Here is an 18,266-nt window from a genome sequence, read left to right as displayed (position 1 = left end):
GTGCCGCTTTGTTGCTTGTTAGTTTTTATTATTTCATAATAAAAATAGCAATTTTCTATTATAAAAACTAAGTTCAGGTATGAAATAAAAGCTTAAAATATTAATAGAAACGGGTACACTAAAATTGGTTTTCTTAAATTAAGCTACAGTTCTCCTTACTTGATAAAATATCTTTATTTGTACTTGTTACTGTCATTTTGTTGATTATAATTTTTATGTAATTGATTTTTTATCGATTTTTAAGTATCTTAAAATTCCGTCATAAAAGTAACATAATTGCGTGCAAAATCCTACATATTACCTCATATGGCAAACCTTTCTTGGAACACATAATTAGATAACAAATTAGACCAATTACTCACATTATGTAACTTCAATGCTCACTTTATACAACTAAGCGAGTTAAGCTTTCGTGCGTAGAAAATTATTTTGTCTTTCTTCCTTTGAACATCTTTATTATTTAAATACATCAATATTTTAATGTCACAAAATAATACTTAATAATAATATAATATACGAATAAATATTCTTAGTGTAAACTTTTGTTTCTTTATATCGTATGTCTATGATGTGTAAATGATATCGATTACATATACATCTATTTATGTAGCTCTGCTGCGCAGCGCTGGAACCCGTTTTTTTTTAAATTCATACGCGTATTTAATAAATGCTCCACGAAATATGGTGAACTTAATTCATAAATTATATATCATGCAAAACCTATATTATTTGTCAATTTATTATATATAGTATTTTTTTTCTATCACAACACGCTAATGGCGACATTCGTTACATATATTTGCTATCTCAAAAGAAAATAACTTAATAGATAAACTTCGCAGTTGCACGCGCATTGAATTTGGTATATATACGTCACATTATTACGTGTGTCACAACTTACAGTAGATATTACTCCTAGACTATGAAGCTATGTAATGGTTAGAAAAAGAATATTAAAATTATATGAGTGGTCTCATAGATTATCAATGACATATATGCAATAAAAACAGTTCCTTGAAAGTTCATCTTTATTATAATGATTAGGGTTAGGATAGACTAGCTGATATACCTGGCCGGCGATCCCCCCTGGGAACTGCAGGCGGAGATCCTCGCCGAAACATATCATTTTGTGGCGGCGAAGAGATCCCGGGGGGAGTCTCCTACGTGGGAGGAGCTCGCACGCATGCAGAGGCTGGTGCAGGACACCCTGTTGCGGCGGTGGACGGAGGACTTGGCTTCGCCAGTCCCCGGGCAGTGGACGGTGGACGCAGTGAAGCCGGTCCTCCGGAAGTGGGTGAGGCGGCGGTTCGGGCCGCTGACCTTCCGTCTGGTGCAGGTGCTTTCCGGACATGGGTGCTTCGGTAAGTACCTGCACCAAATCGCGAGACGGGAGGCGACTCCAGCCTGCCACGAGTGTGGAGCGCCAGAAGATACGGCGCTCCACACGCTGGAGGCGTGCGCCACTTGGGAAGCGCAGCGGCGCACGCTTTCAGCGGTTATCGGACGGGATCTCTCGCTGCCGAGTGTCGTAAAGGCCATGCTTGACAGCGAGAGATCGTGGCAGGCGGTGGTCTCCTTCTGCGAAGAAGTAATGACGCAGAAGGAGACCGCGGAGCGGGCTAGAGAGGAAAACGCCTCTGCTGGCCCACTCCGGCGCAGACGTACGGGGGCAAGGAGAAGGCGGTTTGCCCACCTCCTCCCCCCCTCGTAATAGTGGGGTCGGCGGCCGATAGTCGGGGGACTTCGGCGGGCCGGACGACACGATACGTCTGGGGGTGGCCTTGTTGTGAGCGAGGCCACCCCACCATCATGCCGGGGCCCGGAAGCTTTCCGGAAGGCCCGGACGGCCTACCGCTGAGGCGAGGTGGCGAATGCTAGCGCGACCCCTCTCGCCCCACCCAGGCGGATGACTGCTAACACGTGGTGGTTTTTAGTCAGTAGGAGTCTGACATAACTCTCTGGCGTCCCCGCGCTGGAGGGTATCCATGATGGATTTTCCCCACATAAAAAAAAAAAGACTAGCTGATACCCTAGACCTGCAGGATTCAAATACGAGCTATTTTTGAAATGTTATCTGTTCTGTCAATCATTTTGTTTCAAATAGGTTAACAGAAAAAAAAACTCACAATACTTAAACAGTTTTTATATGTTTAGAAAAAAAAATAATATTTCGAATAAACACTTTTACAAAATACCTGGTTTTGAAATTATTTATCAATTTTATATGCCATACTTTCAACAGCTTGTTTTAAATAAAGTATAAATTGTACTTTGGATTATTTATTTACCCTTTAAATTCCTACATAATATGGCCCACGATAACGTATACAAACCTTGGGCCTCTCTAATATTAAAAGCATTTTATACAAATATTGAAGTCGTGATTACATTACTCACTCGCTATTCACTCTATTATGTGTATCACTTACTAATACATCCGCGCTGTTTATAATGAACATACGAGAATACGCCTATTATATATCTCATAAATATAAAACAATTTCCTATCAAATTAAAGGACGTCAAACATACTTAAAAAATTTAAAAAATATATATTTATTTGGATATATCTAAAGTTATATTTGAGCTATTTAGTTTAATATATCTATATCACTTCAGCCTATCGCAGTCCACTGCTGGACTGGAAAAATTGGCGTGAACTCGTGTTTTGCCCTTAGTCACCATGCTGGGCAGACAGATTGGTGATCGCAGGGCTGGCTTTGTCGCACCGAAGATGCTAAATAATCGCTAATAAATCTATATACAGAAATGAAATCTTGGATAATCCCTTATAAGTACTAGTGAACTTAGAAATTGCAATTTAAGCTGATTTATTCTGTTGTTGTTGTATGTGTGAGTCGATACCTATTTAGTAATAAACTTAGCATTATCAGCACAAATGGTATTTGTAGTTTTTTTTTTGTGATGATGATGATGATGATTTTTTTTAACCATGCAATCGTTGAAGATCATTTGATCAACTATATTTTATAACCAAAATATCGCATAAAATATTATAGTGCATCAGTATAAAAAGTTACAAGTATATTAATTCAAAAAAGTTAATTGATAGATTAAAAAAAAAGATTGTTTTGCCACTACTTTATAAATACCTAGATAATCCTTACACTATCTTTGGAAATCCAAGAAGGACGTCAGTTTATTAATACGAGTACATTGCATTAATTTGCCATTCAAGTGAATGAAATAAAATATCGTAAAGTAACTAACTAAAAACCTTTTTTCGATTTATTGATATCTTACTATATTATGATCTGTTTACGTCTAAGAGTAAAAATGGTTCGATTGTTTAAACTCAGCGCATAAGGAGATTTTTAACGCATTCATGTAAGCTTGTACGTCCATAACAATATCAATCTTAGTATGCTCTGTATGCTAAGCAGTTTGATGTAATTTGATAAACGTATTTAATGTAAGGTGTTATTAGATTCATCAAAATATTGCAAGTTACTCAAGGCATATTTAAATACCGTTCAAAACTTAATTTTTATAAAAAAATATAATTATTCCTCCTATCCTTATAAATAAAGCTTGGATGTCCTTTCTAAGCATATTGTGCTATTGCGAACAATATGGTAAACTGTTTAACTAACGTGAATCATATATTTATATTTGACATATCACGGACAAGCGTGATTCCTATGACCAAAGACGTTATTTTCTTTCGAAATACTTTGTCTTTTTAATGCATGCATAATCAAACAACAAATGTGGTTGAAATATCAAATCATTAATACAAATCAGAAGTAAAGTAAACAATTTCTTGTCAACAATTAATAAAGATTCAAATAAGGTAGCGTCAATGTCAAGCTACCTACAAGTAAATTACTAGCATTAGTACTTGTAGCTTCAATATTTATGAAATTATTTAAAGTTTCTTTTAATGTATAATAATTCAAATACGTTTTACAGCTTATAACATAATATAAATATATCTATAAAAAAATTAAACAAACAAAAATTTTCCAAAGACAAGATCGCACATTATACAGTTATATCATATTTAAAAAATCGTGAAAGTGTAGGCAAATTCATATAATGACAGTAACTCAGTTATGTAATATACAATAAGCGATAAAGCGATTGTAAATTACTGACGTATAAAAACTGTGAAACGATGATCATCCGTAATTTATGTTACTACTTTTTAATCGCTAGACACATTATAACAGTTTAACGGATGATTACAAATAGTATTGTTCCCATAATAATAGTTACGTGTACGTTCCAAATATAAGTTTTTAACCAACTTCAAATTGAATGAAGTTCTCAATTCGACTGTATTTTTTTAATGTGTTACGTCAGAAATTTTTAATGAAGTCGGTATTTTTCATTACAAACACATACAAACATACATATTAATAATCTTTATGTATAAAAATTTCGTGTCACGGTGTATGTTAGCGATAAACTCCAGAACTACTGAACCAATATTTATCAAATATTCTAAGCATCCGAAATGTGGTCCAACTTGGGAAATAAGATAGTTTTTATGTCAATTAAAATATAGATAGAGTGATGAAGAATGAATTGTGGTCAGCATTGTCCCTAAATGGTGTGAGCAGTGTCCTTATACGAGCATTGCAATCTCTTTATAGGGATTCTAGTGCTTGTGTGAGGATAAACGGGGCATACTGAATGGTTTAAAATCGAAAAAGGTGTTAGACAGGGATGTGTAGCGTCATCGTGGCTGTTTAATCTGTTCATGGACAATTGTTTAACAGATTCAAAAGAGAATGAAAGTGGGTTAAGAATGAATGAATTACTCGTAAAATGTCTTCTCTATGCTGATGACCAAGTATTACTTGCGTCTTCGGCCGAGGAGTTGCAGGAGATGGTAACTGCTATGAGTGGAGCTTTTGTAAGAAAGGGAATGAAGATGAATGTAAAGAAGACGAAAGTGATGGTGTTTAAAGAAATGAGGCAGTGACAGACTTCGTGATTGGAGATGAACAAATTGAACAGGTGAATGAGTTTCTGTATTTGGGTTCAAAGTTTACAAGAGATGGAAAGTGTGAGAGTGATATTGAAAGAAGAATGAATGCAGGAAACAGGGTGAATGGAGCTTTGCACTCCTTTATGAGCAGTCGGAAGGTGTCTAACAAGGCTCGTTTGGCTGTGCATGAGAGGGTGTTGGTTCCGACACTCATGTACGGAAGTAAAAGTTGCGTATGGCAGATGAAACATGAAAGCAGAATAAATGCAGTTGAGATGAGAGCGTTAAGAAGTATGATAGGAGTTAAACTGAGTGACAGGATAAGAAATAGTGAGATAAGGAAACGTTGTGGTCTGAAAGAAGATGTAGTGACAAAAATTGAGAAAGGTATGCTCAGATGGTTTGGCCATGACGAAAGAATAAGTGAAGAACGATTGACGAAAAAATTGTATAAGGAAAGTGTAAATGGAAGGGTTGGAAGGGGTAGTCCTAGGCGGACGTTTCGAGACCAAATAAAGGACGTCTTGAAAAAAGTTCAGGTCAAGAGTACCCTAAACCGAAGAGCATGTATGAAGGGAATAATGAAAGTGGACGAAGCGAAAGAAGCATGTAAGGATCGTAGCAAGTGGAAAAAAGTGATCTCTGCCTACCCCTACAGGAAAAAGGTGTGATTATATGTATGTATGTTGATGACAATTATTGATCGCATTATTTGTTATTGAAATTAAATGTTTATTATACGACTTTATATTTATCGGTTAGTATAAAATCCTATTAGATGGCGGCTTGGCATCTAAGCTGCTATTAGTAATTTCTATTTCTAGATTATAGATGGCGCGTATGAATATAGAATTTACATATATTTTAATAAGATATAATTACTGAGCCACAGCGATGCGTGGCTGGATCAACTAGTACATACTAGTATATATATATATATATATATATATATATATATATAAAAATTACTATCCGGACAAGGTTTGTAATAAATGAATGTTGAATAAAGTGACAAGAGTTCCTGTTTTCAATTTTAAAAAAAGAGTGCTTTAAACCACACGACTGAAATAAAACTTTCTATCTGTACTAACTTAGACCTACCTCTCAACTTCCATTCGCCTCACCCGATCACGCTTTTCGTAACGCTCTCGTCACGCATTCACTAGCTTACTCCCCAAGTCAAGTGTGCGTAAAAAAGTCTTACTTCAAAAATATAGTCTAATAGTCAATAAGTCAGAACTTACCCCTTTTTTAAAGTCGATTAAAAATGAATACGTTTCAGTAATTCGTTTTTATTTATATAGATAAATTCTAATTAGAATAAGTAATAAATAAAAAGTAATACAAGTTTTAAAAAATATTTATTAATTTTATTATTTTGGAAATTAAAATAAGCATTTGCACGTAAAAATAATAATTATGTAAGTCACTTAAATATATTTTTAAATAATATTATCTGTCCTCACATACCTATAAAAAATTCTGTCTATTTATAAATAAAAAAAAAAACAAGTCGATCATGACTGGCTGGTAACATGTTTTGTGGTAAACTTTTCCGTCAGTTCCTTAACAAAATTGTTCGGTTAGAATGGAATAAAATACATGTCACGATCATTATTGTATAAAAATACACAAATGCATTGTACATTCGTGTTTCCGGGTTTCTTAAGTATTTTGTGTAAAATACAACTAGTTTTATTAGTGTAACTAAAGCATTACCACAGCTTGTCGCCATTTCTGTTGGAAGCGACATGATCTAGCAAAGTGTTAAATTGCTATGCAATATTTTACTCTGAATGAATATTTTTTCTCTTAATATGTATAAAAATAGCGCATGCAACGTTCACGCCTCCTCTAAAATAAATAATAATTTATTATCTTACGCCACCGTCATTGGTTGATTCGATGTATGTAGACAATCTCTTTCGATTTTTCACATCCTATACATCAAAATTATCGGATAAGTAACGTGTTTGCTCGCAAACGAAAAAATGCGACTTCAATTACATCTACAAGTTAGCCTTAGTCGTCACTACGATTTTCGAGGGTTTCCCTCGATTTCTCTGGGATTCTATCATCAAATCCTGGTTTCCTTATCATGGTACCACGCTTCTTCAAATCTTCTTTCCAACAAAAAAAGAATTATCAAAATCGGTTCATAAACGACAGAGTTACCCCCGAACATACATAAAAAAACCTCCTTCTTTTTCGAAGTCGGTTAAAAATGCGATACGACGTTTATATATATTTACTTTTCTTATCGTAGATGTCAATCTATCACATCGTGTCAAAAATTCAAAATCGATCGTAATCGTAATAAAAATAGTACATGTGAGTGAACAGGAGGTCCGGTTTCTGTGCGGTTTTTGTTACTTCGCAAACTGTGTCGGCGCGGTTGCGGTTCGGTTCCGGTGCGGCTGCAGCACTGATTATATACGTAGCCTTTCTGCTAAATACGATTTTATAATACACGCAGATTATATAAAATCAATAATAGTAATTTTTCTGTAAAAATCTTTAAAAAAATAATAAATCAGGTAGGTAGGTACCTTTGTCTATCAAATGTTTTCATATTGTTGAAAACATTTTTTGATTAAGTTATATAGATGATAAATCAACATTTTCTAACAATTTTTTCGCATAAAATAATAAGTGTGTAATTTGTCTACTGACTAATACGCTAATTGAAACATAAGACAATTACTTTTTAATTTCTTGGCGTCTTGTTATGGAAAACACAACATTTGCTTATTGTTTACTAGTTAAATATATAATTTTAGCAAGATAATAACCCAACAAACTTCAAGAGTCACTCAAGTAACGATGTGTGAAAATTTTGAAGTACGTACACAGTCATACTATCGTCACCTCGTATGTTGTGGTGAAAGCTCTAAGTTCCTACTCAATAACAACATAGGTATAAATATACCATTACGTTGACAGTTTGCGTCTACAAAATCGATGTCATGCTCTAGATTTCGTCAATACATATATGTACATGTACCATTTTTGAAGATGAGCTGTTAGATAATAGTATTTTGCTTAATAACCACCTCACTAAAGGAAATATAGCAAATATCGCCTAATGAAAAATAACTTATTTGCAAATAACTATATATATTTTCTTCCCGATATCTGAAGCTTAAATTTGATATTAAATATACCGCTACTGCATAATTTTTAATCGAAATTCTCTCGGCGCATTTCATTCCGGTTAATTATGTAATTATTTTTTATTGTTAATCGTTTCATGAAATATAAGTACTTACGCTGCCTAATTGCCGGGTCCAATAAAATTTATCACTTTTCTCTTTCGTTTTTTACTGTTTGTTTTTTTTATTCTTAAGATTGTTTAAGTATAGGTTGTTGATCTAACGGATGCGACAAGATAACAATTTGCCTTTATTAAGTACAATACCTGCTGTTTTGCTCGAGGCAGTCAGGAAAACAGCGCAATTGTAAAGAAGGAAGTGATTATCTCCTTAGAAAATAACTAACCTCTACTGTGTACAGTTGAGACATTATTGAAAACTACATCTCAAATTAAATGCTTTTGAAAGGTTAAAAAGCAAAAGCTTAATAAAAAAACAATTGAAATATTATTTTGTAAATTTTTAACTAACACTTAGATCGCTCATTATTCGCAGTCTATTTTATCATTTGATAAATTCAAATCAAGACAACAATATTCAGACAAATATATTTAAATTAAGATATTTAAAAAATACTCAAAACGATAAAGGAAATCATTGTGTTTGCTCGCTAATGAAACAAAAATCGACTTTAATTACGTCGACCAGTAATACAACGTAAGTAGACGAGAAATTACACAAAAATTACTAATCAAAACTCTTTCACACTCTCACTACTATGGGTTGACTGAAAGAGATCTCTTTTAGAGATAAGTTCGCCCTTGCCAACTTCCTATATTAAGTATAATGACCATTTTAAAATTACTTATTGCAATAAAGAATATATAATATAAATAAGACCAAATGATAGGAGCTTTCGATTAAAAAAAATATCATCAAAATCGGTACACCTAGTAAAAAGTTATGTATGAAAGTTATACAATGTAGCTCGTTCTAGTAAAATTAATACAGATAGTTAGAGATAACTCAAAAAGTACTAATCAGATCTCAATTAAATTTAAATGGGACCATTTAAATTTAATTGAGACAAGCACCAGCTTTCGATGAAAAAAAGAATCATCGAAATCCTAATTACCGAATTTATTTTACTGTCACAACACTATAATGTCGCCTCGGGCTAAATATATATTTGTCTAGATATTTATCTTTTATTCATTAAAAAAAGATATTAAAATTTGACGTACCATAAATTTTTAATTCTTTACTTCTTTTTCTTGGGTTTAATGGCTTTCAGTAGTTCCAAATGAGCACAGATGATTTCGACAATGTCACGTAGAAATTATGATTCACGTAGAAAATATTATTAGAAATTAGATTCTTTAATTATGATTTTAATCTAAGCATAAAACGTCGTTATGTCAATTTATACAACTAATATCATAAAATAAACAAGAAATGGGAATACCGAAATTAACCTTATGTTACAGACCATTTCAACTTAATTTATGTAACTTGATTTTTATTATCTTTATTATGTTCCACTTATTTCTTGACATAATAAAGCACACACCACTTATTGCGCATTGCAACGCAAACTAATCTATTTTTCTAATCTATTTTTAAAATTGGGCGCGATTTAATCTCTAATAATAACAGTTACGCTTCTTATTCAACACTTATTATTTTACAATGATCTTATCTTTCGACTTGATACTTGGATTAACCAAAAGTAATAGCTAACGAAAGTGAATATGAGTAAAATATTACATCAGAATCGCGTAAATGTTTTTATAGTACTTGTTTTTTTTTTGTTACAACTTATGGCATTAAGCAACTTTTATGACCAAAATCTAGCTTTCCCTCCCGAAATGGTAGATTTTTTTTTACGTAGGTTCATTTTCTACTTATAACTAAATCACTAATGTATAAATACAACCTGTTTGTACAGATTATACCTAACACAGGTATAAATATAACCTGTACAAAATAACAGACAGTTAAACATATCGAAATAAAGAATATTTCTCTATTAATATACAATCCCAGATAAATAAACCACTGCAAATCAAAATTATCATTAATTTCATTTACATGCCCAATTATTTGAAATACATGAATTACAGTCTAATTATGCAGCGGTAAAGCAAATGGATATCTTACAAAGAACCGACTTAATCAAAGAGTCGTATATGATACTAACCTTCTTCGTATTGGAAGGCGTAATTATTGTCGTTACATAACCAACCTTTGGTAAAATTAAGCGTTAATAATTTACTATAGTCAATCAGAATTTTGAGCAAAATATATTTTCTGGATATAACATAAAATAAGTCTTTGAAGGCAATTGTTTATTGTAAAAAACTGAAGAATTTTTCAGCCTTCTTTAAAACCCTTACCATGCTTTCTTAAAAAAAAAAAACAGCTTATTTCGTCAAGTGTTCACGCGTTATTTGCTTTCATCCGTACATCCGAAACGTTGACGGCCAGCATAATATTTTTAATTGATTCTTCTTACTACAATAGTATTGAATAAAAAACTCAAATGATATTGAATTTATATTTTGAAGTGTTCTGTATAAAAGTGTATATTTTATAGCAAATGAATGTATTTTTATAAAACAATAGGTAGAGGTTTAAAAGTAAGGGCTTCCCGTACTTTTCATTTTGTAAGAGCAAAGCACAGCCACCTTGGACGAGTGTAATAAACCCGGACTCAAAACATATTTGCCTTATTCCGAAACTCAAAAAGAATGATTTTACGTTCGTACTGTCTAATGACGTATAAAAGTTGACGTTGTGGTTCATAGGAGCGTAGGTGATACCGCGAGGACATCTAGGTTTCTTTTTGTACATACGAGTAAATATAACTACTTATCTCCATTAGATGTAGTTTCTAAATATTTCATTTTTTGGGATATACATTTGCATTATAACAACTTTATTTAGACAATGTAACAGATGACCCCGTCCGATTAATCACAAAAACAATTCATCGGGTACGTGATGAAAATTTATAATGATATAATGTTGTCACGTATTTCAAATACGTTATTTATCATCATTATTTCAAGTTAACCCAAGCTTTCTCCTGATCTATGACACAATTTCGAAATAAGTAGTTTTTAAAAGAAAAATGTAAATTTTCAAATTGATTATGATAGCAGGTCGAAGGTGATATGGGTGACGAGCATAAACGACGCCAATGTTTTATACATAATTCATTAGGTCATAAACAAAAGTCACTTTATATAAGTGTTCTCAATTCGAATTCATGTTTAAATGGCACAGTTAAAAAACTTTATCCCTGGTTTTTCTAACACTATAGAAGTTTCTATAATTATGCGGTTAGAATAAAACCTTGGTACCATTTTATTTATTTATTTTTTCTTATCAAGAACGCCATTTTGATTTAGCAAATTATTAATATTTAAGTTTAAATTTACTTTACAATTTCTTTGTGTGACTTGACTTCAAAAAAAATTAATTGTTTTCAAATATTGTTACTGTGAACTATTGATAAATAGAAGATGAAGAAATATACTTTATTGGGCATATTACAAGCTAACATAACATACATCTTTAAAACTAAAATTTGCAAAACAATATTATGCACAAAGGCGGAAATATTGATAAATAATATAAATTAAACAATAAAAACCTATATTGTCAACATAACTCAATACCGGAAATAAGTTAGTTTAACGAAATAAAGAGAAATACTAAATTATATTGTTTTGTTTACTTATATAATTGAAAATTCACATCGCCTACAAGTTACAAGTGTGTAGTTAGATATGACATAATTCTTACGTTTTCTCTACAAATCCGAGGTCTGACGGTAGTGTGACAAATCAACACACACACGCAACCTGACCCCCGTCATCGTCCGTAATACGGACCGTATCAAGAATTTTAATATCGTAAATTACAAGTACATACTTAACGTAATTCTTCATATTTATTAGTGTAGATTTATGTATAAGTGTATTTTTAGTATTTTTGTTATTTAAAAATATATTTCAAGTGTTATTTCAGATATATTTCATTTCATTCATTTTCATCATTTAAAAGTGTACCTATCATTAACTGTAATATCTACATCTATATTATACAACTCAAAATTGTTCCATATTTCAGTAAAATATCGATTATTCTATTGGTAGTCAAAGAAATAAGAGATTCAAACTACTAACTGCACTAAATTGATTGCATTATAAACACAACGACTATTACAAATAGTAGTAATATATTGTCAAATCCTTGTTATTATCGTCGTTTACGGTAAGCCTTAATATCCCACTGCTGGACATAGGCATCTTTCCCCATGTAGAAGAAGGTATCATCATTTGTTTTAGTAATTACGTAAATTTCGAATGAATTATTTTTACACAAAACTAATTTCCATTTTATCTATTTCTTATATTAGTTGACCCATCGACTGTAAAATATTACACATATTCAAAGTTTTTCGCGTATTTCACCATAAATGTTAAAGACAACGTTTAATGTAATACAATCGAAAGTAATTTATGAAATTTTATTAATAATTCTTGCTGTAAAATCACTAATTTGAATATATAAATATGTGCAACATATTCTATTGCAGTAATTTACATAAATAGTTTATTAAATTACTAAGTTTGCATATAATGTCAAACATCAATAAAAACTGTTAACGACAGTCAGAATCTTCCTGTCTTGAAATAGAATTAACAAGATTATGCTTTAGCGATAATTAATAATTCAATAATATTATGTCGAAAATTATAATCGTCTATAAAAATTATATTAAACTCACGACGTCTTATAATAATTGTTGCTTTGTTGACAAATGCTAGCTAATAAGTTATAATAGTAATCATACTTATTATATTATATTTATTATATTATATAGCTGCTTAATTGAAACCACAAAATCACGACAGTATTTCCAAACGAGCTACGAGAATACGGAAATTATCTCAAGTTAGCTTTCCTCTATTACCTCACAGCACATTAGTTATTCGAGCAGGAAGAATGTACTTACTCGATTTGACGTACGAGTACGAGAACGCAAACCGTTTAGTAGCAAACAGTCGTCACAATACACATGTCATTACGAGACAATTCCAATACTACTCATGCTTGACATCACTTTTACGCCTACGAACCGTAAAACTTTGTTTACATGTAATTACATGTCGAGATATTAAGGTCTACTGCATAATTAATGTAGAAAAAAGTACAAATGCCGATTTTTTGCATTCTTTTTTTCGTTGTTTTAATTTTTCTTTTTAATTCCAATATTTGCAAAATGCTATATTTTTTTTTAATGAATAATATTGTTTTATTATATTAATATCACTTGTTCCAGACGACACGGGAGACCTGAAGGCTGAATCGTCAGAAATCATATCAGAAGCAGTAGCTCCACCCTCTAATTTACACAAACAATCAGATCTAATACCAGCTGTTGGTCAAGGAGACCACTCAATTGAAGTTGTCGGTGATTCACAAACTTTCTTTCCATCTTTCGCTAATTTATTTGAACCACGACAACAAAACAACTTTAGATTAGGCTTCGGTAGCCAAGAAGGTGCATATAGCCAAAGACCCAATTCTTATAGATCACTCTTAAACTATCCTCTATTTGGAAACTATAAGCCTTTGGAAGGATTTGGAAAGAGTACACCAGCTTCAGAACCTTTAGTTGACGCTAGCTCCAGCGTCCTAGGCTCTGGAAATTTTGGTATTATTAGAGGAGGCACATTCTTAGCCCAGAACGATGAAGATTCTGAGTATAACGATAATTTTAGTTCGTACTACAACAACGGTCATGGAAGACCATCCTTCAATGTCGGTTATATAGCAAACCCGCGACCCAATTATAATCAAGACCAGTTTGCCAATTTCAGAGACTTTGCTGATATAAATGCACCATCAAATTCAGCATATTCACATTACGTAGTCGTGTACGCAAATAAAAATGCCACTATTGACGAAGTTAGTGAAGAAACAAAAAATGTCTTAACAAAACCTAAGAACATTTTTGAAACTCTTGAACAGCTAGACACAACTATTCCGCCGAAAAAGAAATCATTAGGAAAAATTAAGTTAGAAGCAACAAAACAAAAAATGGTACACAAAAAAGAGCAATGGAAAAAAGGTAATTCAAAATACGTTACCCAAAAACATGACCCAGAAGAACCATTATTGGCGTTAAGTTAAATCTAGTTTTTAATGAAAAGACTTGCGTGGTGCACGTGTTCATAGTGATAAGATAGTCGTCTACAATTTACATCACTTCGAAGATGTGATAAAGGGCTCACTGTCTAAATTAATATAAGGGTATATAGTGTGAGTGTTATTAAGAGTTTTAATATGTGGTACGGAATGACTGATATTATGTGAAAAATGTTTAATAAATTAATACCTTAAGAATGTACTTTTTTTAATTTATCATTCATACCTTAGTAATAAATAATACTTTTTGATTAATTACATATACTTTTTGTATATAAAGTTATATTTTATTTTCATTGTATTTCGTTTACAAAATAAACATTATTATATTTTAAGTGTTATAAAACACGACTGCAATTAAAAACATTATACTGCAATTACCTTCTTAATTTTCTTAATTTGTTAAATATAATTACAAATCCTACTGTATTAGAATGAACATTTTTTTTCACCTTGATTATAAGACTGTGATAAGAAGTGAGTACTTCTGTGATAATAACAATTATTATTGAAATTCCTACACTAGATACAATGAATATCCAAATAGGTGCTCTCAAGTTCCGGCGCTTATGTGTAGAAACTATTACTTCTCGCTGCGCGCTTTGGCCTGTAATATCCCACGGCTGGGCATAGGCCTCTTTCCGCATGTAGGAGAAGAATCGAAGCTTAATCCACCACGCTGCTCCAATGCGGGTTGGCGGGATATATTCCCTACTATGAGTAACGATCGCTATCAGGTGTACATGATAACAATCGGGACTGACGGCTTAACGTGCTCTCCAAGGCAAGGTGAGGAGACCCACAAGGACTGCACAAACACCCAGACCACGGCAAACACCTATATGGCCAATACAAATGTTTGTCATGTGCGGGGATCGAACTCGCAACCGCCAGCGCAACATGTAGATACAATCCATGGCTGTGACCGTTGCGCCAACGCGTCGTCGTTGCGGTCGTGCCTCTGCGGACCTTAAATATTTTTTTTTGCAATATGGATAATACGCCAAAACGAACTTAAGTTTCGTTTTGGCCTATTGGTGTTAATATACGCTTTAATACTGTAAGTTATAGGTTCGATTCACGCTCGGGCCACTCTGACCTGGAGACGTAAAATATTCGCATTGGAGCAGCGTGGTGGATTAAGCTCTGATCCTTCTCCTACATGGAGAAAGAGGCCTATGCCCAGTAGTGGGATATTACAGGCTGAAGCGTTATTAACAGTTGGGAGATACCTATATGAGTGAATATTAGAAGCATTGTCGTGGCAATGAAATACGTGCAATTTTTGTAAAAAGAATATTAATCCCGTGATAATGGGCTGCCCCTTAAATATTGGAAATACAATATTACTTACAAACCGACTCTACGAGTATGCTGTAAACTCATACCCGTTCTATTTCTTTTTTACGTTATTAGACCTATAAAGATCAATAAATCATAAAATCTAGTTTTTCTGTATTACAACCAACGCCATTTCGCCAATATCTCATAGAATTTCATATAATAATTAATCTAAATAAAATGGTACTACTATCTGTTTAAAATGTCTTTTGATTCTAATTTTTATATTTATCTATCGTATATTAACGAGTAGCTAAATTAGTAAGTAAATGTCCAAATCAAATCTTAAAATGCCATCTATATTTATTTATTGGGAACAATAATAAACGCCATCTGCTGACAGATAGCATTTGAATTGTTACCTATAACGCCATCTATAATTACAAGGTAGAAGCTCTTAAGCGTAATATTTGATACGATATTTTATTATTTTAATATTGAAATTACCAACGTTAATTAATTGAATGATAGTAACTTAAAAGCTAAATAATTTTTTTCTCAAACTAATACTGAGTAATAATTACTCTTAAAAATCTCTTTTACATTTTTAAAAGCCCTAAGGGCCTGTTTCACCAGTTGTGAATAACCAATAACGCTATTTGACGGTTGACAGTACCTGTCAGTAAAAAGTTTTTGATTAATTATTCTTTTTTACCATCAAGTTCTTCTATATTTTTGAGATGTTTCTATTCGCATATATTAATCTTAAAGTTTCAGTTTATTGATTGAAGAGAAACAGGTCCTACTAACTTATTCTACCTCCCGCTGTCAAAGTCTATTTGTATTGTCATCCGTAAAATAGCGTCACAGAGTATAGTAATCATGGAGCATAGAGAAAAGGAGACCGATCGCTACGTACTGAAGCATAGCCCGCCTGTCCCTAAAAACTTGTACATGATTGTAGTTCATTTTCAGCCACCAGTCTGCGCTGCTGACGGTAAGTTGCCTCTGTGAAGTTAGCTGTTTATGTCATGTGCTTATGAGTACAAGTAAATGAAGTTAGTTGAATAATGTATTTTGTAAACAATGTTTACAAATTTTCTTTGCGGCATTTGTGAGAAAATAATCGTGCTCCGTAATTTTTTAATTTTTGACCAAAAGAAACATTAAAAAATGGTGAAACATTGTATTGTGCGTGGATGTAAAAGAGATTTAGCATCTGATCGCTAAAATAGAATGAATTACTGAAAAACAATTTGCGTCAATCATCTTTATTCAAAGTACCAAACTACCAAAGGTAATAATATCTTCATACGTTATTGATTCATAGCTGTACATTGGAATACTGAATATGTAAAATTATTATTTGCTTAGTTAATCATGGTTTTTTTAAATAAATTAATCTTTATTTAACTTTTAAGAAATTGTTGAAATTAAGGTTAATTACAAGATTTGCAAGTCATTACATTCTCAAAATTTATTCATTCACTTTCAGATTAACGTATTGAGGGAAAATGGGTAAAAGCTTTATCACAACAATTGACTCCAAATCAGTTTGTGTGTGAGAAGCACTTTCGCGAAGAAGATATTAAGAAAATTGATCGATTGATTATTAATGGAGCTGAAATTATCATCCCTCGCAAAAGGTGGACTCTTTTGAATGACAATGTCATTCCAATAAACCCTCAGGATTTGGAAAAGGACATTTCTGAAGAGGTTTGAATGCCAAAATTTATTATTTTTAGATGATATTGAAATATAAGAAATATCAAATCCGTTTACTTTACTTTAAAGTTGTTTTTTTTTTTTTTGTTACAGCAAGTTACAACAGTGCAAAATGACATTAATACCCTTGTTAAAAATCGTTCAAGGTAACAATTTAAAAGAAGATTCTCAACCAGCAGGACCCCATCATATGGAATCACCAGAGATTGTAACAGCTAATAATGTAAAAGAATTAGATATTATTATGTTTATCATATTGTTATAGATTTGCGAGATTTTAATATTTTTTTTGTACATAAATTTCAACATTAGGTCATTATCTCGAACATGTCTCCACCATCATGTGTTACACTAGAAGAGATCCATGCTCATTTTCACTCAATACTGATCCAAGGATGGTGTTATTTTGCTTGTGATGAAGAGTTGATATTATATAAGATATGAATTTTACTATTTCCAATAATCTTTCAGTGAAGGTAAATAATTTTCTCATGCTTTTTTAAATAATTTTATCTATTCATAATGCATACAGAGCATTTTATAAAATTTATTAAGTTTTGCTCACATAATCATTTCTGATACAACAGGTTTCTTTCTCTCAACAACCAGAAATTGTTATTGATACTACATCATCTATAGAAGATATAAAAATGTATATGGAAACTCTGCAAGCCACTATTTTATGTAAAGGAACTGACATACACTATAGGTACCATATATTTTCTTTCATTTCTTTTAATATAAATAAAAATCTCATACTATTATACATTAGGTGAAAATTGAAAATAAACTTAAAGATTCACCTAAATCGAGGCTCCATCTAGAACTGTGACACCTGAAGTAAAAACAAGCATCAAGTACATCTTTTAGTAGTAGTGTGAAAAGAAAGAAAGTATCTACATTACCTTTGAAAAATTCCAAATCATCTTGTAAGTCAATAGATATGTTTTTTAGGTAGCAGATTTTTTTTGTAATTATCTAACTGTATG

At 32.2% G+C, this 18,266-nt stretch overlaps 1 protein-coding gene and 2 long non-coding RNA genes across 4 annotated transcripts in view; all 3 read left to right on the top strand.

Annotated features, from left to right (window-relative positions):
- Positions 1-14,469, top strand: part of LOC123658396 — a 59,292-nt gene extending 44,823 nt beyond the window's left edge. The window contains exon 2 of the mRNA XM_045593824.1: positions 13,403-14,469. Coding sequence (XP_045449780.1) covers positions 13,403-14,256 — 854 coding nt within the window. The 3' untranslated portion in view covers positions 14,257-14,469. The remainder of the gene's footprint in view (positions 1-13,402) is intronic.
- Positions 14,470-16,553: 2,084 nt separating this feature from the next.
- Positions 16,554-16,942, top strand: LOC123658736. Its single transcript, XR_006743925.1, has 2 exons — positions 16,554-16,610; positions 16,714-16,942. It is a non-coding gene; the product is annotated as an uncharacterized LOC123658736 (long non-coding RNA).
- A 465-nt stretch (positions 16,943-17,407) lies between these two features.
- On the top strand, positions 17,408-18,266 carry LOC123658385. 2 transcript variants are annotated; one of them, XR_006743867.1, is made up of 4 exons: positions 17,408-17,500; positions 17,590-17,753; positions 17,865-17,986; positions 18,050-18,266. It is a non-coding gene; the product is annotated as an uncharacterized LOC123658385 (long non-coding RNA). The 2 variants fall into 2 exon arrangements; XR_006743866.1 differs by lacking the exon at positions 17,408-17,500 and having other exon boundaries at positions 17,519-17,753.

Source organism: Melitaea cinxia, chromosome 12, assembly GCF_905220565.1.
Source record: "Melitaea cinxia chromosome 12, ilMelCinx1.1, whole genome shotgun sequence".
Classification (NCBI taxonomy): Eukaryota; Metazoa; Arthropoda; class Insecta; order Lepidoptera; family Nymphalidae; genus Melitaea; species Melitaea cinxia.
This window is presented reverse-complemented; position numbering and strand designations above follow the sequence as displayed.